Source organism: Agelaius phoeniceus, chromosome 2 (assembly GCF_051311805.1).
Source record: "Agelaius phoeniceus isolate bAgePho1 chromosome 2, bAgePho1.hap1, whole genome shotgun sequence".
Classification (NCBI taxonomy): Eukaryota; Metazoa; Chordata; class Aves; order Passeriformes; family Icteridae; genus Agelaius; species Agelaius phoeniceus.
The window spans coordinates 13,955,756-13,983,751 of NC_135266.1; the positions used below are offsets into that span (position 1 = coordinate 13,955,756).

The 27,996-nt window shown below is 41.7% G+C and overlaps 1 protein-coding gene across 3 annotated transcripts; it reads right to left on the minus strand.

Moving 5' to 3' along the window:
- ZFX (zinc finger protein X-linked) lies at positions 1 to 23,681 on the minus strand. 3 transcript variants are annotated; one of them, XM_054628144.2, is made up of 8 exons: positions 23,547 to 23,681; positions 17,709 to 17,797; positions 16,699 to 17,265; positions 8,054 to 8,203; positions 7,717 to 7,860; positions 7,493 to 7,627; positions 5,154 to 5,294; positions 1 to 3,835 (listed from the first exon to the last, which is right to left on the minus strand). In XM_054628144.2, the coding sequence occupies exons 2-8, from the start codon at positions 17,767 to 17,769 to the stop codon at positions 2,649 to 2,651; spliced, it is 2,385 nt and encodes a 794-aa protein (XP_054484119.1). In that variant the 5' UTR covers positions 17,770 to 17,797; positions 23,547 to 23,681; the 3' UTR covers positions 1 to 2,648. The 3 variants fall into 3 exon arrangements, with proteins under 3 accessions (XP_054484119.1, XP_054484120.1, XP_054484121.1); XM_054628145.2 differs by lacking the exon at positions 23,547 to 23,681 and adding an exon at positions 23,338 to 23,515; XM_054628146.2 differs by lacking the exon at positions 23,547 to 23,681 and adding an exon at positions 22,881 to 22,983.
- Positions 23,682 to 27,996: the final 4,315 nt, after the last annotated feature.

A 27,996-nucleotide genomic window follows, 5' to 3' on the forward strand; every position in this document is an offset into this window, starting at 1 on the left:
TTAAAAGGAAAATATTTTGAATTTTATTTTTTCACGTTATTATCAAGTACACAATTACAATAATGTCACACATCCCTATATGGTTCTATGTATTTTGTTTTTTTCTTTTGTCTTTTTTACAAAGTGTACAGAGGGAAGGACATATACAATATTTAACAGGGTATTTTCTACAGAACAATAATTTATATTATGTCCTTGTAAAAATCTGTACCTTTTTTAAACATTAAACTGAAACATCCATTTTATAGCATTTGCTAAGCAAATTATTTAAGAATTAAAACTAACCTGTAACTAATGTCAGTACATTAACAATAACTATAACTTCATTTTCTCTTTATACAGACAAATACATTTTACAAAATCCACTTGACCAAACCCTTAATTATTAAAAAAAAAAGTTTCAACATTGTGCTTTAAAAAAAAAAAAAAGTGGGTATGATTCCAGGCTACGTAAGAGAAAGAAAATGCGTAAAATTGTGTTCTTTGTCTTTCAGCTTATTTAAAAAAATAAAGTTCAAAATGGCTAAAATCCTCAGCACTACTATGGGATTTTCTGCAGATTTTGTACACTTTCCAGGTTTCCAGTTAGAAAATGCTTGAACATAAGAGAGGAAAAAAAAAGTAGTCACAGGCAAGTATTTTGCAAGAAGCGAGTGGGAATCTCTGCTGGGTTTTACTGCATCTGGTTTGGCATCAGCAGGCAACGGACACTACGGCCATGAGGAAATCCACTGGCTTCAGCGGGGATTTCAGGGAAGGCACAATGCAGCACAGCCAGGAATTACACACTACAGAGTCATGGAGTAGCAATATTACACAAGAGCACCCAGCAACTCTGGGGGCACTGCAAGCAGGCAAAGAAAGAAAAAAACCATCCTACAACACAGGCAGTGACATGGCATTGGACTCTCCTGAACTGCACACTACGGACAAGAATTTCAGCTTACAGTTAGACAGGAGGGATGAGCAGTAGGGGCAGGGCTTGGTAACAAGACAAATTACAAAAGGCCTAGAAGATGCACATCCAGAAAGGAAACCTTTGTCCCTCTAACACCCCAGACTTGAAACTATCACTAAAATTCCTGTTTGAGTTCAACTGGAAGTTCACCTGCCTAGAAAGAGGAATTAACACTGGCCCAGCCTCTGAAGCCTTTCCATTAGGGAATTGTTGGTTACAAATCTAACCTAATCTGGCAGGCAGCTGGGACTGAATACTGCAATCCATCATCAGTGGCTGGGATGAGAATCTGAGCAAGGGGAGCAGGGCCATGTCCTAAAATCTGGCCTGTAATTAAAATGGTTTGGGGTTTTTGCTCCAAGGTTGTTGTTAAAGTACATGACTTTGTGCTTGGTACGTTTACACTGCAATTAGCAAATGATATGGAGCTACTTTATAATAGTCTTCAGGTGGCAAAATTGCATCTAATAATTGTAATATTCTCCCAGCTGTTTATAAACAGATGGAAAGAACTGGGTTAATTCTGGATACAGTACTAATTATTAAACAGCCACTGAACACAGCTACTAATGGCTCAGGAAAAACATTTAATTTAGTAACAGAACTGCATCTATCATAAGTTACTTTTCTTATTAAGGATATCTACGTTACAACATCTCTACTCCTTATGAACTCATCTGCTCCACTCCATTCCCTTCTTAACCTCTCATTGTAAATATCTGGTTTCCAAAATTGAGGCACCTCTTGGTCTTAAATTCTATTCTAAAACAACTAACAATAAAAATGTCACTTGAACCACAAACTGCTCTTTCAAAGAAATACCAACATACATAAAAGCATAAAGTTTGAGGTATGTTTACCGGCACATACAGACAGTTGTGAGCTATTGTTAACTCTGCAAATGGAACAAGAGTATTTTACGTTTCCAACATTTAAGACAGGAATAAAGTGGAAAAAAACCCAACTCTTGTAACACACAAAATCTTTCAAAGACAAAGAAGCACAGAACAATAAATGTAATATTTGTGCATATTTTGAATTTGCCCAGGAAAGATAAAAACCGCCCCAAACCATTTTTAAAGTATTTTTTCCTCTGAAACCAGAATGAAAACACAAAGTGAGACTTGTAACTCCTCAACCGGAAAATAGTTAACCTGCCACGAAGTCTGTATAGTTAAAACAGGACAATCAGGTGGGCCCTAGTGACTTTACTGTCAACATGACAATTCCCCATTTTATACACACCTCTGACAATTTTATCAAGAGAAATTTCGTATTTTTAAAATTCACGACAAAACTGCATTAACATGGACACTGTGAGTATCAACGAGATCAGTAAGATAAATATACTTAAATAAACTATTACGGTTGAAAAATTCAGTAAGAGACAGGGTTTACTTTATTAAATGCAACTTTATTGTTGCCATCTTTTCTTCATTTATTAAACAAACTGAATAGAATTCAGAACACGCTATTGAACAAAAGGTATAAAAGTCAACTACAAGCAATAATCCTATTTTTATACAGCAACAAATCAAATGCACAGTATTTTTTTTGTTTTTGTTTTTTTTTTTTTGTTTTTTTTTTTTTGTGTGTGTGTGTGATCGCAAGTGATTGGCTTTAAAATAAGCTAACTGCCTGAAAGGCAAATTTCCTTTATAATTCCAGCCATAAGTCTGTGAAAGAGACTTTAAGGCAGCCCAACATCTTTATGATGTCGCATAATGTGCTGGTTCTTCTCTGAAGGCCTTCGGAAACCTTTCTTGCAATACTCACACCGGTGAGGGTAGTCTTTTGTGTGAATGGAAATCACGTGCCGTTTGAAGCCTGAGGCGTCTGTAGTGCTATACTCACAGTACTCACACTGATAAACTTTCCTGCCACTGTGTGTTTTCATGTGTTTTTTCAGCTCGTTTTGTTGCCTAAAGCCCTTTCTACATCTCTTGCACCTGAATGGAAGATCCTTTGTGTGAACTGAGAGTATGTGACGACTCAAAATGAATGGATCTGCAATTTTAAAGTCACAATGTCTGCATTGGTGCAACTTTTTACCTTTGTGAGCCGCCACATGTTTTTTCAGTTCCGAAGGCCTGTGAAAGCCTTTATCACACATATCACACTTATGAGGATAGTCTTTTGTGTGGACTGAAATAATGTGTCGTTTCAGATCACTCGAGTTTGAGCTCTTATGGTCACAATGCAAACACTGATGCGTTTTACTTTCTTGATGCATAAGCGTATGCTGCTGCAGCTCTTTGGTATCTGAAAAAGTCTGGAAACAAATGTCGCACTTGAGCGGCGTTTCCTTACTGTGTTTAGTCTTTACGTGGGTTTTCAAGTTGGAAGAGTCGGCAGATCGGTACTCGCAGTATTGGCACTGGTAGGGCTTCTCGCCAGTGTGGATCCGCATGTGCTTCTTCAGCTCCGACGGGTGGCGGAACCCTTTGCCACACTCCACGCAAATGTGAGGAAAGTTCTTGCTGTGGACAGCCAAAAGGTGGTGACTCAGTAACCCTTGTTCTGCTGTCTCATAATCGCAGAATTTGCACTTGTGCATTTTATTAACTCCTTTGTCCCTGTGCACCATCTTGTGAGTGAATAGAGTTCCTGCGTGAGAGAAGGTTTTCCCACACTCATCGCATTCAATGAGCTTCTCTGTTTTGTTGGTCAGCTTATGACTCTCCAAGTGGTTATGTAAACTTATTTTTTTATTCGTAGTGTAATCACAGTCTGTGCATCTGTATTTCTTCTTAGTAAGAAGGTGCTCCGGGTGGTTTTTCATGTGCCTTTTCAAGAAACCTCTGGATTTAAATTTCTTTCCACAAATCATGCAGGGATAGACTGTCAATGGATGACCATCGGGGCCAATGATTATTGCTGAAAAACAACAAAAAACCCCTTTATCAATATTATACAACGATACTACACTTCAGTAAATGTCAGATGTTAACAATAACATGAATTGTGGAGAAAGATGGGATACATACGTTTTACTATACAGATGTTCTTCACCTCAAATAATTCTATTTTGAAGAATTCTGACTGAATTCACATATTAAAAACATGCAGAAACCAATGGCTGGTGCAAAGAACAGCAGCCAACTTGTTAAACTGAGTATCATCTAGTAAGCAAAGTACACGATCTTCTCTTGACTCTCCACAAATCAGTAGAAAAAGTTTAATCTTGCAGTTTAATCACCTACCACTGACTACAATTCAGATGCCCTGAAACTAACACTTCCTTCTTACACCATCTGTCACAGCTACAATCTGAAGAGGTACCAAGCAAGAATCAGTAAGAACATGTTTCACAGACAGAAACCTCAAAGCTTTGGAAATTATTTGCACTCATCTATCACCCTGATTTCTTTACCCTGAATTTGCCTAGGCAAGTTAAAAAAGCTGTCTTGTCCAAAAATGTTTTATAAGGAGAACTGACTAGCTGGAAATAGAAAAGGCCAACTTTAATTTGCACAGTTTACTAAATCAAGCTAAACAAAACAGAACTCCTACAGTTAAGTCACAATTTGGAAAGAAACTTTTAGTATTATTTAAGGCAAGGCTACTGAAACGAAAGTTGTGTTTGTTCAACTTTATCAAACCAAATAAATATTCTGACCATAACACAATAACAGCAGAAAACAAATTATGCCATAGAACATTTCTGGTTGCACAGATGACAGGAAAAAGATAGGCACAAACGTCAAGGCAATTTTATTTTACCATTAAAACAGGAAAGGGTATAGAAGTTACACTACTGAAAATTAATATACAATGTTCAGACTTTCCAGTTACCTACTGAGCTGATATAACGAAATGCATTGTTCTACATATTTCCAATAAAGGCAAAAAAAAGGGGGGTTTTAAAAGGCATGATTACAGAATACCATTTATCTAACATCGCCTTTTAAAGTTACATTAAACATTAAAATGGGTGTGGCAAGTTAAGTATATAGCTTTTTAACCTTTTGCTATAATACTTTTTCCTGTGTCAGATGGCTTCCTTTAAAACACCTGCCACAATCCAAATCACCCATGTATTTAAAATTTGTAAAATAAAATATGTACTTGTTTATAAAGCAGAAGTGTTGTCAACCAAGTAATTCCCCAAATCCCTCTTTTTACAAGACACTCCACATGGATCTGTTTATGGGCAAGTGCCTGGATGATCAAGAGCCAGGCACCACATACTCACCTGTCTGATACTGTCTGGACTCAGGTCTCCTCTTCTTCTTTGGTTTTTGCTTGGCCAGCCTCCCAAGTCCAGATGACTCATCTATGTGCAAAAGAGCACTTGCAGTGCCATTCCGACTTTCGATGCCATCGTTATTATTGCCTACCAAGGTAAGTTCAAAAGTTACCTACCAACACTGCAGGAGATCCAAGTACAAATTCTACAATGGCAGTAACAGAAATGATAAGCTATTATCTAGACATTTAATCAAACTGTAATCATGTACAGCATAAGCTGCAAAATGTCTCACCATTTAACTTAGGAATTATGTTTGGTATCATCAGTATTAGCTTTGTTAACCTAATTTTACAGGAGTACATAATGTACAGGAATTAATGGCTTTTCATTACACAGAGAATTCTCCTTCAAATGCAGCATTTTTTGAATCTCTTTGGTAGTTAATTATGCCCAAAATGTTTAACAGTAGTAAATAATAGCATGTCACAGTATCCACTGCCCAATTTTCTTCTCAGTCCTGAAATACATTTGTGTGTGAGCTCTCATTCACTTCTGTCTGTCTGAATTCACCTTACTAGAGTTTGTCACACACCAAGTTTCTGAACAGGAGCTGTGACCAAAGAACCTTTCTGAACAGCCTATAAAGTGGCAAACAAAGTACACTACTTACTATTTAAACACCTGATGCTTTAGCACTTACAAATTCTTTCTATTGGGAACAAAGAGCATACTCAGTATTGTGTAACAGAAAGAAGTAAAGAGTCTCTGCCTCACAGAGCTTTGTGTTTAATACACAAATGGTATCACTGTATGTAAAACAAACATGAAAATTACAAATACATTCAAGAAGGTATTTATTGGCAATCAGTTTAACATTGGTGATTTAAGAGAATAAGTGAACTTTCAATAATAAATGTGGTGAAGTATTTACTTGAATCAATAAAAGCCAACATTTCCTAGTGAAAGCCAAGAACACAAGTAAGACAGGAAGATTCAAGAAAGTGCAATATGCTCAACAGCTGTTCCTTTTGTAGGGTGCTGAGCATTAATATTCATGATTAATGTAAGGAGACTCAGAGGCAGGCACATGTGCAGAGCCTGAAGATTCTCACCTGTATGCTAGCTCCAGTGTTCCTCTGCCGTTTTCAGGCCTTCATGCTTAACTTCTCCCTGCCCCCACCATCTCTCACCCTGTATGCCAGGCAGCTTACTGCTGACAATGCAACCACTCCACTGTTTCCCACATTCTTAAATTCTCCTTTCAATTCCATCTCACTGCTTTTAACACATTCTGCTCAATTTTCTCCCCCTCCTCCAAAACCACTGAATGTTTAGTATCCAACTTGTTTTAAGTTCACTCGATTTCATTTTTAATGCCCACTCAGAGTAGCTTATGTCATTTCCTTCTCACTCAAGCTGGGCACACCAGTATATGGCCTAAGAGAAGGATTTGGGTGCACTACCATCCATCCCCTAAGTAACTTTTAAACACACACTGCTCCCTGTAATCTTGCCCTTCCTGACTTATGTCCAAGATTCCAGCCCCCATTGTATTCCCAGCACAATTGTCTGCTGACACCATCACCACAATCCACATCACGCAGACATGTAAGTTTTGTCCTCCACTCCACTATTTCTTCTGTTTTGTTTAGAAGGAGAAAGGAGCAACACAGAAACATTTTTTCAGATGAAATTCTGGTCTTAAGCTTACAAAAGTTTGGGAAACCAGTCTGTGCACCAGTTGGTGTTCACATATCAACAATCAAGAAAAATGGTTCTGCATGCTGGAAATACTCTCAAGGTTCTGCTACAATTTAATATCTCCCTCCAATTTCTTTTTATTAATCCATTAGTTATTGCCATTAGTGAAGTCATGTGTTCATATGATCTTTCTAGAAAGCACTTAAATCAAGCTAGACCTCAGTGCTGCTTGTCACTGCTACACATAATCTTACATATTACCACTTGCTTTCTTTTTTTTGCCAACCCCCCTCCCCCTAAAATATTCAGTTCTAGTCCGAAGCCAGCTCTCACTGTGTCCCAAAACTCTGAGGAACAGAGATACTTGAGATTCAATTTTTTAGCTGGAAGCTCATGTATTTCCCCTTTGACATCATGAAAATATGAAGGAGAATGCCTGTTAAATAGGAGCAAGAAGAAGCCCACCTTACAACTTCCCTCTTCCTTTCTTTTAAAGGCTCATTATGCTAAGAAACCATTCTTAAACTAAAACTCTAGAAACAAACACAAAAGCACAAGTACTCTAGACTACCCTCCAAAAACCAATCCCTGGTACTTTGCTGCAGTGTCACTCAAGGATAATTCTTGCAAGTATTACTTACCATAAGCTGCTGCCCAAGCTATGGGCATGAAAGTTTTAATCTCGGAGTCATCGATTTGCTGTTCATGGGCGGCTGCCGCATCCTCCTCTCCTACAATCACCTCCATATAAACCTCATCAGCTATTTCTGCAACATCTAAGATAAAAAGAAGTTTAAAAAAAACTAGGAATGCTGCACTGCTGAAAGTGAAAATCCCTGCTCCCAAAGGAAAGCCACCTACTTACTTAAGTCTTCGTCTTCATGCTGAGAATCATTTACAGTCATGTAAACCATTTTCTCCCTTGGAATACGAATACTGCTGTTCTGATCGAGCAATCCGACTGCGTGGTCATTCTCTGGCTCGCTCTCCACAATGTCTACTGTGCCCCCTAATTAGGAAGACCAGAGCAAAATATTTTAAATACACTTCACCAAAATCTATGCTAAACCACAAAAAATTCAAAGTTTGTCAACTCTTCAGAATCAGACTCACAGGTTTTTACATACCACTTGAGAGAAACCACAGTCTCATGCAAAATTTCAAGTGTCAGGTTGGAGTATTCTCAAACATGTGTATTTTACCTAAATCGTCTTCTCCAGGATCTGCTTTGAATATATAGACCTTGATGACTTCTGGACAAATGCCATCCACTTTACAAGAGCCACTTTCAGACTCTGCTTCCATGGTAATTTCAGCAGAACCTTCGTGTTCTATCTTACCAGCATCATCCACTACAAAAACAAGTTATTACAATTACCCAGTCATATGCAGACAGACATATATGAAAGACATATTTATTAATTTATGACTGAAATTTGGAAACAGTTTAAAATTTAAAAGTTGTGATAAAGAACCTACCCATTAATATTTTTTTCATATCCTTGAAAATAGTGACAATAAACACAAAAATAAATTCAAGCTGTTATCTTGTAGTTAAGGTGGAAGTGCAAGAATGCTGCAATGACAGAACTAGAGGCACGAACACCGCACCAGGAAACGCTAATAAGGAAACTGTGATCTGCATCAAGATGATGGTAGGAAGAAAGTACACACAAATACTTCACTCTGTGGCATAATTTCACTAATAAGCTATTAATTGTTCTTTTCAAAAGCATTATCTGTTGCTCAACCCTGTCTCTGAGGCAAGTGGTACTACTGCTGGCTGTCAGACCTAGTTCCCTGCAAAGCACTGGTACTGATGCTTTTCCAGCTGCCACGAGAGGAAACCTGAACTCCAGGAAGAAACTCCTCCCCTTTCCTCATGCCCTCCACAGCTGGGGAAGGAGTCGAGCACTGCCCTCCCACTGCAGGACTCCTTCCTGCAGGACCCTGCCCTGCATTCCTGCTGCAGCCCTGTGCACTGATGCCCTTCCTGCAGGACCCTGCATTCCCATTCCTGCTGCAGCCCTGTGCACTGGTGCCCTTCCTGCAGGACCCTGCACTCCCATTCCTGCTGCAGCCCTGTGCACTGATGCCCTTCCTGCAGGACCCTGCACTCCCATTCCTGCTGCAGCCCTGTGCACTGGTGCCCTTCCTGCAGGACCCTGCATTCCCATCCCTGCTGCAGCTCTGTGCAGTGGTGCCCTTCCTGCAGGACCCTGCACTGCTGCTGCAGCCCTGTGCACTCCCAAACTTGGCTCTCCTGCCTCCAGAAGTGCACCCACTCCGCACTCCAGCCTGAGCTGCTGAAACTTGCCCAGAATCCCACATTATCCATGGCTGACAGCCAGCTTTACAAGAACACACTTGGATTTTTGAGGTATACTGTACATGAGCACCTCCCCCCATCTTACTTTACCAAGAACAGGTTTTCAATAAAAAAATAGTAAGTACGCATTCACAAAAATCAAATCCAGCTCTCAAGACCTTTAAAGAATCCTCCAATTTTCACAAGCCCCAGATTTTTCCTCAGTACTGAAATTATTTAAGAATTCTTAACATGACAAAATACTTTTATAATTTGTGACTTTACTGTCACTCCCTCAGAGTCACTCATGACTTCAGTGCATGACAGAAAGACATGGAATTTATACTAATAGAAGTCTAAGAACTATCCTATAAATGGTGAATAATTTTTAACTACCATGCCTAGGACATACCAAATACTTCACAAAGTATGCTTACTTTACTAGCACTCATTGAACTACCCTCATAAATAAATCATAGCTTTACTACTCAGTAACTGCATTCTTAAATTTATTTTAATACGTACTTTAAAAAAAGCTCAAAATGTTATTACTATTATTTTCCTGCCATGAAGCCCATAAATTAGTCTTTGAATTAGATAAACTATCACATGTTCTGTCTCACGTATCAAACATAAGTGTATTTAAGTACAATTTCTCAATCAGGCATCATTACTCACAAAAAAATATGAATAACATTAAATTATAAAGCACTAATATAAATTAGTCTGTCTCTCTCCTTACCAAAAGAACAGCAGAAAAAACTCAATACTCAAATGCCAAGATCATGATCGGTGGCCATGGTACAGACTGTTTCAAGCAGTAGGATGTTTAAAAAATTACTTTGTGTCACAGAACAACATAACATCTTGTAGCTGAAGCCCAAAGGATTTAAAAGTAAAACCCTTAAGATGTTCTTTTGAATCACATTAACAATGTAGCTCCACAGTATGTATATTCAGTTACTAACAGACTTCCATGACTTCTTTGTCATATCCGTGATATACCAAATGCCACTGAAACTCTGACAAAAAAGAGAACTTGCTTTTGTTCCTACACTGCATTTATGCAGCTGTTCTCCCTTAACTTGGCTGTTTCCAGTGTCAGGCACATTTACTTGGAAGGCTTTCAATCAGTGCAGACTGACATTACACCTCTGAAGCCAAAAGGGAAGTCTGCCACCAAGATCAACTGATGCTGGAACATACCCATGAGGAAGGAAAACCATGGCTGAGTCAATCAGAGAGAAAACAAACCTATGTGCATGATGTGGAACAGGCCCATTTCTTTTAACCAATCAAGAGGTTTTTACCTCCATTTATACATGGAAGTATCCATTAATAACTTTCACACAACAGAAGAATTCTAGGTCTTAAAAACATGCTCTATTCATGCTTTGAAATAAGTTCCCCAAGATTCTAAGTATTATTTTATGCAACATAATTTAAAAAATTGTTATACAATTTAGAGTTTGTTTATCCCTGAATTCCCTTTATATTCAGCATTGTTTTAAAAATGTAACAACTGCTTTAAATATTTTTTAACAAGAGACATTAAACTGTAAGGAAATTGATGTGTAGGAGGTATGAGGCCAACTTTTCTCATCCAAAAGGAAAAAAAAATCACTCTTGACAGGTGGTAATACTTTAAAACCTGAAGTCCTGATGGGCTTGAAAAGCAGTAATATTTGCAGTATAGTAACAGGTAACAGGATGAAAAATAGTGTGGAAAAAAAAAGGTAAAAATCAAAGGAAGCGACAAACAAGGTGAAAGAGATCGGGTTATTATTACAGAAAGGTATTTTATCCTATGGCTACACAAGCATTTATTTGTACTGATTCACTGGCAGTGTTTTATGAAATTTGCTTTCTATTTAACACTTGTCCAAAGCTTCTGCATTCTCCATGTATCTCAGTCTCACAATATGAGAAAATTATATTCAGAAATACTTGACTGATCAATGTTTCAAGTTGGAACTCTGATGATATTAATTTTTCATTTGAATTCATAGCCCATCAAGGGGTCCCACAAATTACCATCCATGGCTGATCTTCTTTCATATTGCTCCTCTTGGACATTAACAAAAAACCAAAAACAAACAAACAAACAAAAACCCTGTAAAAACCCAATAACAGCAACAAACCCCCCCAAAAAACCCAACCAAACAAAAGAAAGTACTTAAAAGAATTAGTTAAACTTCTAGGAGACCACTTCCTTTTAAGCAGAGCCACTGAGCATTACTAAACTAATCACAAGTCACATGCTAGAAAAAAGTTCAGGCTAGCACTACTCCAGTGCTGTCATACCTCATGCCTCCCTTTTATCAGATATGAACTGGACACTAAAAACTTTAAATGTCTGATTTTTTCCTCCCTATACTAGCTGGTAGCTTTCATTCAGTAAACAAGTGCATACAGACTAAATCTCAAGAGTTTAAAAAAATCCAAACAGTATCTCTACCCCTCTATTAAAACACATTCAATGGCATTTTTGGGAACAAAACAAGCTCCTAGGCATTGATAATAAACTCCATACTTAAAGCCCTGTTGAGGCCAGTTTCCCCACACAGAAGCATAAATTGTCAGGCCAAGATCCTGATTTGCTTCAACAGAACACCTTTTCTTTAACCATGATACATACACTTTCCCCTAGATGTTGCTTTTAGTTTTTTTCTATCAGATATTTAAGGGATAGGCAGATAAAGACTTTGTACCCTTACTGTGGTTTATTTCTAATTAAGAAATGCAAATATAACTGCATTTATTTTTAATAGATTCCATAACTTTCTAAACTTTTTCTTTCCTACCATTTCTCCTCTATGTGGGATTAATGAGGAAAATAAAAAGGATTGTAAAAAATAAAATTCACTTAAGCACAGACACCTTCCACCTTTTTCCAGTACCCACTGTTTATGGCTAAAAAGAACACCAAAACAAACAACCTAAGGAAAAGTCTACCTGCACCACTTATGCAGGTCTTAAAAATGTGTCAATGGAGCAATTAAACAAAAATCATCTATTTTGTCAGATTTTATGTTCCCAAATGGCTCTCTAAGCTGCTAAAAATGTGTATCATGGGACACTTGTCTGTTTATAAAATAAACAACCCTATTTAAGCATTCTTAATGAAAAAAGCCATTTTCTCTAAAGCAGATTAAAAGCATTGTTTTCCCCTGACTTTGTTCAGTTATTTGTGGCAGCAACATCTACTTCACTCAACAGCAGACAATCTCTAGTCCTGAAGAAGCTATTTTTACCATACACTTACTTCTTGAATGGCAAAGCAGGTTTCCTAACCTTTGAGAAAAGAGAAATCTGCTCTATTTTCATTTTAATTCATTGCTTTTACACGTGAGGACATCCTGTGCATCTAAAGGTCCCTCCAGGGTAGTAACCCAGCAGAGGTGTAATTCCTGAGCTCCCAGCTGGGATCTAACACTTGTCCTCCTTGTGCTCTGCCCCTAGCACACAAACCAGACTGAGCTCTGAGACATCCCTCAGCCCAAGGTAACTCTTATTTCCATCACCTCTCAGGGCAACCTCCTGAGCAGCCTGAGCTGCAACAGCTGCTGATGCCACTCCAGTGGTCAGACAGAAGCATGGCAAGTTCAATCTCTGAAAAAAAAATGGGATTTCCTGCATCCTTAGCAACCTCCAGGGACAAAGAGGGAGATATTTATGCTAAAAAAGCAATTTAAAGCATTTTTGCTTTCTTGACTTGAAGTCTACTGGATGGCCCTAAGGAAAAGCATGAACCCTGGTACATTGGTTTGGTACAACAGATCCATTGCTTTCAACCTAAACATCCAACAAGGATGAAAAAAAGATTTATTTTCAGAGGCCTAGGTGAAACTTTTCTCTCTCAGTGAGTTACCCTGGGTTCAGACTCCTGTAATGGAAAGTGTTAATTCAGACAAAACAAACAAGAGACATGTCTAAGTCAGAGAAAAGCAAGGGGATGGATGGATGGATGGATGGATGGATGGATGGATGGATGGATGGATGGATGGATGGATGGATGGATGGATGGATGGAACACAGCTCTCATTTTTGCAAATATTTCAATTCTTAAAGCTGCAGTTTAAGCCTTGTGAGGCTGCCCTTCACTCTTTTCAGACTCTTCTTGTCTAACTTTTGTCCCTCACTATTTTTACTACAGTAAGAGTGTATCAGGATACAATTTTTCATCTTACAGAATCAGTTAATGCCAGAGGATGTGTCTACCATTGCCAAACCGAATGAAATCAGACAGAAAAAAAAATTTCCATTTCCATCCTATTGCCAGGCACAGGGCACTGCTTTCCTGGGTTAGTAAATGTAGGGTGATTGTTTTGTTTTGACAAACACCAGTTCATCTCACCACTACTGCTTCACTTAGGGAGAAATGGTTTTCCAAGCTAACAAATAATTAGTACCAGTGTGAGTCACAGCACAATTTATACTTTCCTGACCCAACTCATGAACTGGCTTGTTATGGAACATGCAAAAGAAAAAAAAAATTATCAAACCTCCTTTCATCTTTTTCAAGCCACTAACTGGTAGGTTTGCATTCTTAGTTGAATGCATATCTGATTCTGCTCTGCTCTTAGTGCCCCGAATCTACCATGGAATAAAAATGAATCTTGAGGGCAAAGACAAAGTATCCAAGAAAAAAAATAAGTACATCAAAAAGTAACTGGTGATGTAAAGCTGTGCCAAGAAGCATTGCCTGGAAAATGAAGATAGCAAAGGCATATTAATGCCAAAGCTAAATTAAATCTAACTGGGAAAAGAAGTATTAAAATACTGAGCTTATTGAAGCAAAGTCACAGAATGAAACCCACAGGAACTGTACTCTTTGAAAAGACAAATCAGTCTGAAACTAACAAAGAAGGTATAAACACAATATTAAAAAAAAAAATGTACACACAGATTAGACATTCCACATCACATGTATTCAGGATACAGCTAAGAAAATGACCTTAATATATGTATACTCAGCTCATTAGGAACAAAAATGGAAATGCTTATAGAGAGCTACAAAAGAGGAAAAAGCAAAAAGATTTTGCCAATAGCTTCCACTGAAGAAAACAGATGGAGAAACCTACAACAGGAAGAACATGAAGTGTCATCGTCTGCTTTTCAAGTGCCTATCTAAAAGAAGACAGGGAAAGGCATTCTGAGGAACAGTCTAGCTCACAGATCTGGGAAGCAGAAACATTTGACTACTGTAATGGCAGACAAGATTACATTCCAACATCTGCCCCTGCAGTTCAGGGAGTTTTGCCAGAATCAAACACAAATTTACAAGTTAAAATGGAAAACCCAAAACTGGATTGGCTGATGTTACTACTTTTTGGAAACTAAGTTTAACTGAAGAACTGAGACAGGCATCAGATCAATGAACACATACACTGCTGATGCAAACAAAAAATTAATAAAAAATTAATTCAGATAATATTTTTCATACAACAAAGAGACTGTTTGTTAAGACAGCCTTTACTTGATGGAAAAGCACTAGACTCTGCCTTCACAACCAGAAGAACTTGTTAAGCAGGCTTTAAACACAGTAGGTGGTAGTAGGGACTTCCCTTTAAAATGAACTGTAGAACATTAAACACAAGTAGAATGCATATTTTGTAGCATAATGATTATTTTAAATGCTGGCTTATTTAAGGTTCTGAATCTAAACAAAGTACATTGCAAGAGACATTTAATCATAAAGAAAGTATGAAACTGCAGAAATACGTGACTGAAGATGGAGAATACCCCAGCACAAGTGAACAACTGAATTTCTGTGCTTCCTGCCAGTCACCACCTGTTGACAACTGGTACATCTAAGAAGCCTTCCCAGTAAGGCAGGGATCATCCAAAGTGGCCTTTACCAAGACATTCTGTCCTTGTTCAGCCACTGCCAGCAATGAACAGGACACACATGCACCCACCCCTCTCTGTGCTTCTTGCACAGGCACGGCTTGCAAAGCGCCCCACGGCAGCAGCCCCAGAGGCCCTGCTCTGCTGCAGGAGGAAAACCTGCACAGGAGGGGGGAGCAGAGACCCCCTGAAGAGCTACAGCCAAGGACATGGAGGAGGGAAGGATCACCACCAGAATCAGGTCTCAGTTATCCACTGGCAGATTATCCAGTCTCTTGTCTAACTATGCACCAGGTTCGGAAGCATTTGAGCTGCTTTCATCAGATTTAACTTGGGTCCAGAATCAGAAAGTTTAATCTGTGCCACACCAGACAAGAGTGCATTTATCAGTCTGGATCAATACAATTTCAGAATAGATCCCCTGACCTATTTCACCTCAGTACAATCCTGCAGTTTAATTTACAATATTTTGTGTGATCCATATTTTGCATTATCCCATTTCATTGTTTTCCCAGATAATAGAGAATTAACTGTACCTCATATAAACTCAAAACATGGCTGCAACAAGGTTACTCAAGGAACTCAAGAGATGATAAATTAAGAAATGCAGTGATCCTAGGTAAGGAGAAGCAACATTAAAATTTGTAAGTACAGAATATAAAATTAAAACAAGTTATTATACATTTCAAAAATATGTCCAAAAGTAAAGAAGGGGGAAAAAAGGGAAAAAAAAAAAGAAAAAAGGTAACTGAAGCAAAGCACGAAGTACACCTCATAAATGAAATCATTTAACACCACACAAAACTGAAGTGCCTGAAATGGCCAATTAAACAAACCAACCTAACAAGGCTTTTCTATTTCTACAATAAATAAATGTTCAGTATGACACTGTGATGTTCCCAGGTGCTGCACTGAGTAATCACTATAATAAGTAACATACTTAGAGTAAACTCTAGTTCACACAAATGGATATCCTCAGTAGAAAAAGGATTGATGATATGCTCTATTTTTCTCCACCCTCTACTTAAGCCTTTTGAAATACAATTCAAAGGGATTGTGCCACTGCTCCTAAGAGAGATTAAGATATTCACTTCCCCTATAAGCAGCAATAGCTACTCTTTTTGTTACCTGCATACCTCTGTCCTTTGTTTAATCAAGAGAAGAAATCACATCCTAACAGCAAAGAAAACCATATTGCTGTCTGTATCCACAATAAATGGAGTGCAAGAGGTGAGGGCTTAGCAAAAAAACAAGACAAGTATTGGATTTTCAGAAACCACGGTTTTTTACTCTTTCTTTTCCATGAAATATTTTTGTTTCCTAATGTCTTGATAGTTATCATAGTAACCTGCACATATAAGCATTTTTAAACATGGTCACATTAATTTTCTTTCAGTTCTTATTACGTATATGGCATTTAGTTTACTAGAAGTCTTTCTCTTTTGTTCATATGCTATAAATTGCTACAGAAATAACTTATAATCAGACATGCATTTGTCAGTAGTTCTCTCCATTAGCTTCACCAGAACTTTTAGCTGGTACACGCTCCTAAAAATCCCTCTGTGTGAGTACACTTGTGAGATCTACATTTTAATAAAAAATACTGAAACTCTGCATTGTCTTAAGCCCTCCCTCAGATATTTCAAGCCCATACCATAAGAACTTTGATGGCTTTACCCAAACACTTACAGGAAATCATAAGGTAATCATCACAGTTGCCCTTCTCATCTTGATGTTCCACAGGGATTCCATTGGCATCAATCACTGCCTCTGATGCACAGTCTGCCACCAAGACTTCCTCAGAAACAACATCTGTCCCCAGAGTATCAGTGACAATATCTGCTTCTTCAACGTTATCATGAACTACATGTTCTACGTGTCCCACTTCGGGCACATGCATTGACTCAGTTGTCAGCACATGCTCTGGTATAGACATTGTCTCTGCTGTTATGTCAGAAGCTAAAACATCATCCGGGACAGTGCAATGAGCCAAAGAAACCTCTTCAGCCACGTCTGTGTCCAGCACCTGCTCAGGAATAATGACTGTTTCAGACACATCTGGCTCGTCCATGATATCTGGGCACTGAACATCCTCGATAACAACATCCTCAATGACATCCTGGATCACTACAGAGTCTGGGTCATCAGGAACAAAATTATGCACAGTTATATCTGAGTCGACCACATCTGAAACAAACACTGTTTCCTGGACTTCCACAACAATCTGATCTCCATCCATATGTGCTGCATCAGCTCCTGAAAAACACAATTAAAATAGCACTTAAATTGTAAAACTGTCTCATATAGGTAGTTAATAATTGAAATTACTTCTGTTTCCCTTCAACTTTCACTCTATGCTGCACTTTAGTAAAACAAGCATAACAGCATATGAACTATTAAGACAGATAAAAGCAAGTCCTCAGTAGATGCTAACATAATTAAGATGAACAAGATTTTCTCTCCTGAAAAAGATTTGCAATTTTTAGACTCTCCCCCAACACCCAAACAACTATTACTTGACTGAAAGAACAGTAGCTCATTCATATTGCTGTGAGTAATAAAAAAAACCCAAACTCAAAAGCCACATCTCTATACAAAAGCATTGATGCAGCACAGCACTTCTAAGCAAAGGCAGAATAAACAATAGTCAATTGCATCAAATGTGAACACTCTTATCTATGTATTATCTCCTTACAGACCTGTTGGATCAAAAAATGCATTTGGCTCATGTGGCTGCAATTCAAGCCCATCTTCATCCATGGCCTTTAACTCTCATCAGTCACAGTGTCTGTAGAAGATAAAGAAGAAAGGTTATTTCACTGTATTAGGTGAAGAAGGTTGCCTCTGTCTGTGCATGGAAAAGTTGACATTTTGGGTGCATGGAAGTTAACACACAGCACCTCATGACTTTAAGATCAATTGGATTTTACTCGGGGTCCCTCAGTGTGGGATTCCAGCAATAATACCCTGGATGACCAAACACCCACTGTTTGAACTAGAGTGTGAGGTCCAACACTTTGGGTCCATTTTTCTCAAAACCCTACAGCTTCACAAACACAGAAGCAGCTCATAAAGGAATGTGAAAATATTATTTTCTTATCATCTTTAAAAAAAAAGTTAAGACAAAGCCTAGAGATATTCCTGTGAGAACCTTAATCCAACATATTCCCACTCAAGGAACTCAAGTCCCTATTGGATGAGGAGGAATATAGAACTGTGAAATCATTAAGGCTCAATATGATAAGTTAAACACAGCTCGTTATCTGAAATGCACACCAGTTCTGATGTCCTCATGTTCATTCTTGGACAGTCAGGAAGAGTTCACTCCTTTGTCACTTCAGGAACTGAAATCATCACTGTAAACTGCTTCCAGAGCATAACATCAAACGTTTTAAAACCTAGATCTGCAAATATTTTCAAAACTCTTGCCCTTAGTACCGTAAGTATCATAAGTTAGTTCTCAAAAGTTACCAAATGTCATGTTCTACACCAAAACTTTTGAACAGCATGTCAACATTTCAATGCATATTGACTCAGGATTTCAGTCTTCTCAATGAAAGAATGAAACAAGACCACAAAGTTAAAATACTTGCAAAAATGTCAAACTGCAATGTAAATTCTGCTGCTTAGATATGTGCATTACAGGTAGGATCAGGCAAACCTAGTTAGGTAAAATGCAGTCTAACAGAAACTTGTACTACTCCCTTTCACTGAAGTCCAACTACTTTCCTACATGGAGAACGAGCAAAAGGCAACAGAATGTTGCTTCATGTTTCTGCTTGTATTTCTGTAGAAGTGGAAATGTTCTTTTTCTTCCCCCAAACATTTCTCACAGTCACAAGCAGAAAGCTCCCCATTTCTGTGATACTTTCACAAAAGACAGACAAAACATCAAGAGTCTACCCAAGGTTTCCGTAAGAATCATAACCTTTCCAAATTACATCAACTAACATTTACATTCATTAGGGCTTTATCAGGGAAACTGCTACACAAAAGAAAAAATTAACTAGTCCAAAACACAAGTCTAAACCCATAATCTAGAACAAGTATTTTCTAAACTTGCTCCACTTTTTAGCTCAAATTTTCTCAACTCTTCACCTCTGGGACTCTCTTTTGGAGTATTGTCCAGCCTCCAGTGCAGTCACTTGGGCCTTCTCTTTTACAGAAGCTGAGGGAGAAATATAGGCAGACATTGAACTGGAAGAAAAATAGTGGAACACTAGTAATTTTCCAAGGTGTTGTGTATTTGTGTGATGCTCAGCTGGAAGGCCTCTGTATTCAAAAGACAGCTGTGCTAACAAGTTATTGTGGTATCCAACTGGACATAAATTGCCTTCCAGTAATTCTGTCAAGCACTGTCAACAGAAGTGCCCACCATGGAGAGGAACAGCTCTTCACCCAATGCTTTTTTTCAGAACCAAGAGCAGAAGAAAAGTGTTTCAGCCTCAGATGCAAGAAATAGCTTGACTGATGGCAATCAACTTCTGCCATGCCACAGAAACAAGAAGAGTAACAAAATCCCATACAGTAATTCCAGCAAGAATTATTCATACCCAAACTGCTTTCCTCCCATCTCTTTGGTATACACCCATCCAGTCTACTACCAATGTCCTTCCTATTCATCTTGTCATGTTTTCTGTGCTGCCTTCACTGTTTAGTTTCTTCTCTTCTGTTGCTTCTTTTCCAACTTTTGGTGTGCCTCCACCAATATCATGTTCATTACATCACCTCATCATTTCATCCCTCCATCTTCTAACTCCAGTACCCTCCCATCACTCACACAAACCTCTGCTACTCATCAATTTGTAGCAAAGATTGTATTAGCAATTAGGAGGGTTTTTTTTGGTAGGAGGCAAAGGGGTACTAAGGGTTGGCAGAAATAAAACTGCCTCTCTCCTCAGACTACAGACACATAGGAAGATGGAGCTGTCTGTCCCGATCTCTGGGAAAAGTTCAGATGCCCTTTGTGCCTGTGCTTTTGAGGGCTGCATTATCATGCACATCAGCCTGCCATCTGCTGCGACCTGAGCAGCCTGAAGTGTCAGTTCACCACCTGAAGAACTGGCATTCATTTCCTCTGCTTCCTGCTTTCACCACCTACCTGACCACTGCACCACAAATTCCTACTCCTTATGATTCATGCCTGTACTTTCTCTATCCTATCTGCTCCCTAAATTCCTCACATCACTAAGTGAGACAGTCTTTCACTGGCCTTCTGTCTATCCTCTTCACCCATGAGATGCAGAGGTCTCCATCACTACTTCCCAGCTTCCTGTAAGTGCACACTGACACCATTTCTTCCCTGGTTTTCTTGTTTTCTGGATTCTGGGCAACAGATTCTAAACCCAAAATATCCCTGTGGTGTTCAGGAGCTGCAGTTTCACAGCAGTGATAGCCCAGCACACCACATAATTCCAGCCTCTCCTGCACTGGTCAGGTCTTCTCACCTACAATGGCAAAATGTGCTCAGAACAAAGGCTCAGGCTCCAACAAACCAAAGACACTTCCTGGCAAATGGCTTTCAAGTCTGAGTCTTAAAAAGGCAACCAACATTTGCTTTGGTGCTTGTTCCAGAGTAGAAAGAAATTTCAATGCTTCCTCCTTTTTTCTCTTTCTTTTTTTTTTTCCTCTTACTAAATAATGTTTCTCAAAATGCACTTTAGCATACAGACCCAGCCAACTCTCACCCCTGAACAGGACCATAAAGAGTTTGGAAGTGCTCCACAAGGGCACAGACCCCACATCCACATAAATTTGCTGCAAGATGACCAAAAGAGGATGCAGGCACTTAAAACAGGAATTAACTGAACTATCTGAAATAATAAGTGTCCAAATCAGAATCTGCAATCCAAAAAGGCATAAAGTAACTTGTCTATGGCTGAGGCAAAAAAAAATATAAAAAGATTCCTGAAAACACTTCAGGGTTTGAGCATTCTAACCACGAGATGAGAAAACACAGTTTCTTCCTGCTTGCTCTTCTGAGCAGAGCGTGAGGGTGAGCACAAGATGCAGCCACACAAAGGAAGGAACACCACAAGGCTCTGTACCTGTAACAGCAGCTCTGTGACACCAGAAATACCAGAGCTGCTTCTTGCAAGCACCACAGAGAACACCTTCAATGCCCTGGCAAGCACCCCAAGCTCTGTGGTACCATAAAGGCTAGGAAGCAATTCCAGCTGTTCACTTTTCTGCAAGATTTCAAGAAGGACAGAAACTCCTCTCAGTCCTCCAAAACATTCTAGATGACATTTACCTCAAGACCCAGTTCTGGCATCAAAGCCAACAGAATCAATTTTTCAGTTCCATCTTGGGAACCCAAATTCTCAAAGAAAAGCTGGTGCCCAGCCATGTCCCTACACTTGGTCCTTCTCAACTGTGTGTCTCTTTGTTCAAATCTCAGAAATTCTCATAACACTCTTCTACCACTGGGACAAAAAAAAAATCAGAAGCATCCAAAATCAGGTTTTATAACCTCTGAAAAGAGCTAAACATCTACTAGGCTTGGGTCCATGCCAGCTTCACATGGATCAAGAACTAATACAACTCTGTAATACACTTAATTCTGTCCATACAGTTAGTTTTTACAAACTGATTTTTACCTATTTACTCAGAGACTTGGCTGGTTTTGGCTTTATGGTTCAAGGTAACATTTTCAAGTGGATGGACAGATGGAAAATTACATATTAATAGAAGAAATAGTATTACTATATACACAATAATCTTCCAAAATAAAAATTATAGTGAGAACAATCAGTCAAGAAAAGCAATGCAGACAGTGCACTGCTACATTAGAGATCCTTGACTCAATAGACCTACCAAGGTAATCAAGATGAAATAAAATGAAATAGACAAGCTGTCATGTTTTAAAGAAGGAGCAACTTTAAAAACAGAGCTCCTTAAAATAGGTTCAAATATTCTGCAGAAACTGTTTCTCTGCTCTCACCAAAAAAAAAAAAAAAAAAAAAAAAAAAAAAGGAAAACGGGGAAAAAGGAGAAAAAAGGGGAAACTTCAGAAAAGCCATCCTTGTGAAAAAGAAACACATAGCCTACTCCTAATTTTCAGTAAGGCCATACACCAAACATCCAAGCAGCAAAACTCTTACAAATCAAGCCATAAAGCAGCAAAATTCCCCACGTGCGAGTGCTGGCCCCTACCCACGCTGGGATGACTGAGTGTACAGCCACAGCCACAGCCACGCTCCCGTCGTGCCTTGCTCCATCCCATTAGAAACTGCGGCACGCCTGGCATGTCCCATTTGGGTCAGAGCCCCGAGCCAGCGAGGCTCCGCCGAGCTCCTGAGGCGGCTCCGGGCTCAGTCCCCGCCGCCGCTGCAGTGTCACAACTCGCCTGACGTGACCCACTTGTGGCGAACGCAGGGCACACACACACACACGCTGTCCTCAGTCGCACGCATAGGAATGGCAAAAAAAACCCCTACACTCCCTAGAGAACTTCATTCCTGCCTTGAAAATAACCCCCGTTATCGCTAAGTGAAGAAACAGAAGACTAAAAACGACGTGTAAAAACGCCGTTGTAACAATGTGATCATTCAGCTGCTAATTTCTTGACGCATCTCCCTCAGTTTTGGCAGGGGAATCAGTGCTGATGTTCTCACTGCAGTTCCGTAAAAAAAACGAAACACCTCAAGTCATTCCCCTCTTTGTTGTAGTTCAGTGGTAGGGTATCTGCAGAAACCGGTTAAAGAAACGGGTTTTCTCCAGATTTCACTGGAATGTTGTGTGCCAGACGACAGTAATTCCAAAGGAAATAAGCTAATTCTTAACGAAACCTAAATTAGGGAAATGACCGATCCCAGGCGCACCTTTGAACCAGCACCAAGGGGGCCCCAAGGGATTAGGGGGCTGCTTACAGGGCGAGTGGGCGAAGGCGGCTGACGGGAGAGCTCCCGGCGCTGCCGAGCCCGCGCCGCCCGAATCCCCGGCAGGAGGAGAGGAAGGATATGGCGGGGCAGGAGAGGACCCGGCCGGCAGCCCCGGCGCGGCCGCGCAGGGAGCCGCAGCGAGCCGGAACGCGCCTCGCTCCGCTGCGCCTGGCAGTGTGGCAGCGGGAGGCGGGGAGGGTGTGGAGGCTGCGGGCGGTCCCTGCCGGAGCCCCGAGGCTCCCCCGCCCCGCCCGGCCCAGCCCGGCCCGGCCCGCGCGGGGCCCCGGCTGTGCGAGCGATTAATTCAAGATGGCGCCGGCACCCTCCGCCCCCCCCGCGCGCCGCCATTTTGTCTCCTCCTCCAGACACCTCTGAGCCCCCCCCGGCCGGGCCCGCGGCCCCTCACCGGCCCCACTCGCCTCCCCCCGGGCCCACAGCCACCCACCTCCACTCCGCGTTCCTCACGCCACCTCCCCCGCCGCCCCGGGCCGCGCTGGGCGTGCGGGACCCGCCGGCGCAGAGCCCGCGGCCCGCTCCTGTGGCGGAGCCCTGGCGCGGCCTAGCTGCGGCCTCCTCGCGGCCTGCGCCGCGGCCTGTGCGGGCAGGGGGAGGCCCGGGCCGGGCGGGCGGCAGGGCCCGGCCCGCGGCTCTTACCGTGCGGGTGGCGGGCGGCGGCGCTCGCTTGGCGCGGCCTCTCTCAGCGCGACTGGGCCGAGCGCGGCGGCGGCGGCGGCGGCTGCGGCGGGGCGGGCGGGCGGGCGGGAGGGGAGGGAGGGGCCGAGCTCGGAGCTGAGTGGAAGCGGCCAAGCTCCCCGGGCCGGGCCCGCCGTCAGCACGTCACGTCACTGCCCGAGAGAGCCCAGGAGCAGGCGGAAGGGAGCGCGCCGCCACCGCCGCCTCGGGCCGTCCGCCCGCCCGCCCGCGGGGGCCGGTGCGGCCGAGCGGGCCGGGGGCCTGTGCGGGGCGGGCGAGGCGGCGGTCGGGGCGGCGGGGCGGGGGCGGCGCGGCGGCGCTCGGTCCCGCGGCTCCTCCTGCCGCCGCCTCCGCCGCGGCTCGGCCGCGCTGCGCCGCCCGGGGCTCGGCGTGCGTCCGCGGAGCGCAGCGGTGCCCCGGGACCCCCTCCCCGCCCGACCCCTCCATGCCGGGCGAGCCCCCCCGCGCGCCTCCAGGCCCGCGGCCCGGCCCGGCCCCGGAGCGCGGACCGGAGGCTCCGCGGCCTCGCCGCGGGCTTGGACTCGGGTGTGCACGGCGGGGAGCAGATTTTAGGGTGCGGGGACTCCGCGCTGGGATGGACGCGGGCCGAGGGCCGCGGGTGGAGCGGCCTCGGGTCACCCCGGCGCGGGGTGCGGCTGCCGGCGGGAATCGCCGGGACCAACAAGGACCGCGGAAAGCAGCGGGGTGCGGTGCCGGACCCCCGGTCCCCACGGAGAACACGGACGGCGCTCCGCGGGGGCCACTGGCACTCACGTAACAGCAGAATCGGGGCGGTGGAGGTGGTGGTTCGCATTTTGGGGACTATGGAAAATTGGACATAATTTGGCGTTGAAACCTAAGGCCTGTCTAGAGTTGTTTTCTCACCCTTATCATAAAAGTTAATAAGAAATTTTTTTTTCTTTTTTTAAGGAAAGAGTTGTTGTTGATCCATGAAAGATGCAGCCTAAAGTTTTTGAGGCATTAGAAATTAGGTGGGTACCCTCATGGATATGAGGAGCTACCTTCAAATCGGTTGCAAAATTGTGGGGCCAGGCCTCAAGGAGGTTTCTTCAAGAGGCGTTTTTAACGTTTAAGGAAACTGGAAGGAAATTGGCTGTTGCACTTATCAAATGATGCAAATGTGACTTATCTGGCTGAGAACAGCGAATGTGTTGTGTTTATTTTGCCAATTAGCCTCTGGTTCAGCTTTTACTCCACTTTAATTTTATGCACTAGTCTTTTCTATCTTAACACACAGGCATAAAATATAAATTGGGCGGTCCTTGGAGTTTATTTCAGTACAGTGTTTGATAAACATGCATCCTGCAAACTTTAACGGTGTGTTGTGGGCTGACCCTGGCTGGATGCCAGGCACCCACCAAAGCTGATCTGTCATCCGCCTTCTCAGCTGGACAGGGAAGAGAAAATGTAACAAAGTTAATGAGTTGAGATAAGGACAGGGGGAGGTCACTCAAGAAATACCTAAGGGCAAACAGGCTCGATGTGGGGATGTTAATTTATTACCAACAAAATCAGGGCCAGGATAATGAAAAGTAAAATAAATCTTAAAAACCACATTCCCCCCACCTCTTTCTTCTTCTGAAGCTCTACCTCCTTTTCCCCCAGCAGGGAAGAGAGATGGAATGGGGGTTATGATCAATTAATCACAGATTTTTCCTCCCACTGCTCAGGATGAGGAGTCCTTCCCGCAGGAGACAGTTCTCAATTAACACCTCCTGCATGAGTTCATCCCACAGGCAACAGTTCTGCACAACATGCTACAAGGTGGGTTACACCAGAGATGGGGTGCAGTCCTTCAGGCACAGCCTGCTTCAGTGTGGGTCCCCCAAAGGGTCACAAGTCCCACCAGGAAGCCTCATGCCATGGGTCTGCAGGTCCCTGCCAGGAACCTGTTCCTGCTTGGGCCTCCCATGGACTCACTGCCTCCTCTGAGTCATCCACAGGCTGCAGGGGAACCTTGGCTTTGGTGCCTGGAGCACCTCCTGCCCCTTCCTCTCCACTGACCTTGGTGTCAGAGTTGTTCCCACTCTGCTTTTCTCTGCCTGCAGTTACACCTGCACAAAAAAACCTTTTTTTTTTTTTTTTTTTGCCTTCTCAAATAAGTTATCCCAGAGGTGTTCCCACCATTCCTGATGGGCTCAGCCTTGGCCAGCTGTGGGTCCATCCTGGAGCTGGCATTGGCTCTGCTGCACATGAAGGAAGCTTCCAGCAGCTTCTCACAGAAGCCACTCCTGTAGCACCCCTGCTACCGTGACCTACTTGGATAAACCCAACACACCATGATACTGAGAACAGAAGGGGAACAGTAATACTTCAAAAATTTATTTTATTTAATTCCATTAAGGTAATAGTAAAACTTTTGTAGACTCAGCCCAGAACTGGGTTTCAGGAAGGCATCCTAAAATACTGACCTTCACAAGGTTTTCTGAGCTTGACCATACATGTGATATTAATGTAAAATAGTCTTAAGTAAGTATTTTTGCCAGGATGGAAGAGGCTAAGGGAAAGAACAGAGAAGGATGATGGTTAGTTCATAATCAATAGTAAGGTAACTCTAGTATAAATAAGTAAAATATTGGAAAATTTATTTCTTTGTCCTTATGTTAGAATTTAAGACTGTGAATTTCTTTGAAACAGTGGAACATGTTTCCCATAGAGATAGTGAAGCCTCTGGATTTGAAGATACTCAAAACCCAACTGGACACAGCCTTAAGCAACCTCCTGTAGGCGGCCCTGCTCTGAGCAGGAGGGTTGGGGAAGACAATCTGCAGAAACACCTTCTAACTTGAACAGTTCTATGATTTCTAAGCCAGTTTTCCAACAAACAAAGTGCATAGAAAATTCCAGTGAACAGTACAATATGCTCTAAGGTCTTTGGTTCCAAGGATGTTTTATTCAATTTCTTGTTCACCTAGGCAATGGAAATCCAGAATGCAGGGCATGTTGCACTCAAAGATTCAGCATAGCTAGTTGTCATGTTATTGCAGGGGAAGAGCTTCAGAAAACTAGAATGCCATTAAAAGGCAAATGGCTGGATGTCTTCTTTGCAAACTTATTTGCTAACTTCTTGACTGGCTGGCCATTCATCCTGTCTCTATGTAACTGTTTCACATTTACCCCCTAGTTCTTCACCACTCAGGAGCAGGATACGAGCATATTTTGAATGTTTTGTGTAATTTTTGTCTTGATGAAGGCATTACCTCGGTGTTTTCTCAACCACTCTGGTTTCCAATAGGCCACAGACACCCTGGTGTGATCAGAAACAGGGTAACTCCCATGGGTGCAGCTGCCAGGAAGGAAGCTGTGTTTGCAGCTGATATTCACAGCCCTTTCTGCTCCCACAGCCAGCAGAGGTATCCAAGGGCAGAGCACACTTGGGAACTGCAGGTACCATGGGTGTGCTGGCACCACGCTGGAACAACATAGGTTAACTTACCTGCAGAAATGTTTTTGTAACTTGCACTGTCTGGAATTCAGTAGGCAAAGAGTAAAATTACATTGTAAGCAATAGATTTCTGACCTTCACTGGTGGTTAGGTTGTGTCAGATTTGGTACAGCAGAGAGAGAATACAGCTTGTATATAAAAGTTTGTAGCTCAGTTGTTCTCACTTCTCAGTGAATAGAGCCCTTGCAGTCCAACTCTAATTTTACTTGTGATCTACTGTTCCTTTGTGTTTTTCCCTAGAGTTTATTTTGGTGTCACTCAGAAGTAGGTACTGTGCTATATCTTTTTCCTCACAAAAGCAAATGAAGTCTGTGGCTTTTGCTCAGTGTTCTCTTAAAGTCATACTTGAATGTAGCAGTCATGGAGTTAGATCTGGAGATACCTGCTGCTAATTTCATACTTGGACATTTATTTATCACAATGGCTATTAGAATGTTGTGATCAGGTTCCAGCTTGGTAATCTTAAAAGAAGTTACTTTGTCTGTTGAGTCATGAAAAATGGGTTACAGATCCAAGTTAAGTATGGCTGATGTTTTTATCCATCTTCCTGATAATTTTCTTGTCAATAAATGATAATAATTCATAATGAGCCATTTTCAGTCACAGTTCCTTCCTTTTTATCTTGTGTGTTAATTAGATCCTTCTCCAGGTACTGGCAACATGCATAGCAAACGCCATTGTGCTGAGTAACACTCACAGATTTCTCAAGCTGTAGCTCCTCTATTGCCAAGCTCCAGGTTATAAGAGAGTAACTTGAGTTTTGTCAGCTTTCTGGTGACTGATTTGAAGGTCTTTAAGTAGACATGTGTTTGTTTCTTCATCATATGAAATAGATAAAAGAGAGTTATTTTACCATCCAGTTACCTGATCATGTTTCAGTAACCATTTTTTGACCTTGACAAACCCCTCAGCTCGTGGTGAGGGTTCATTGTGAGCTGGCTACGT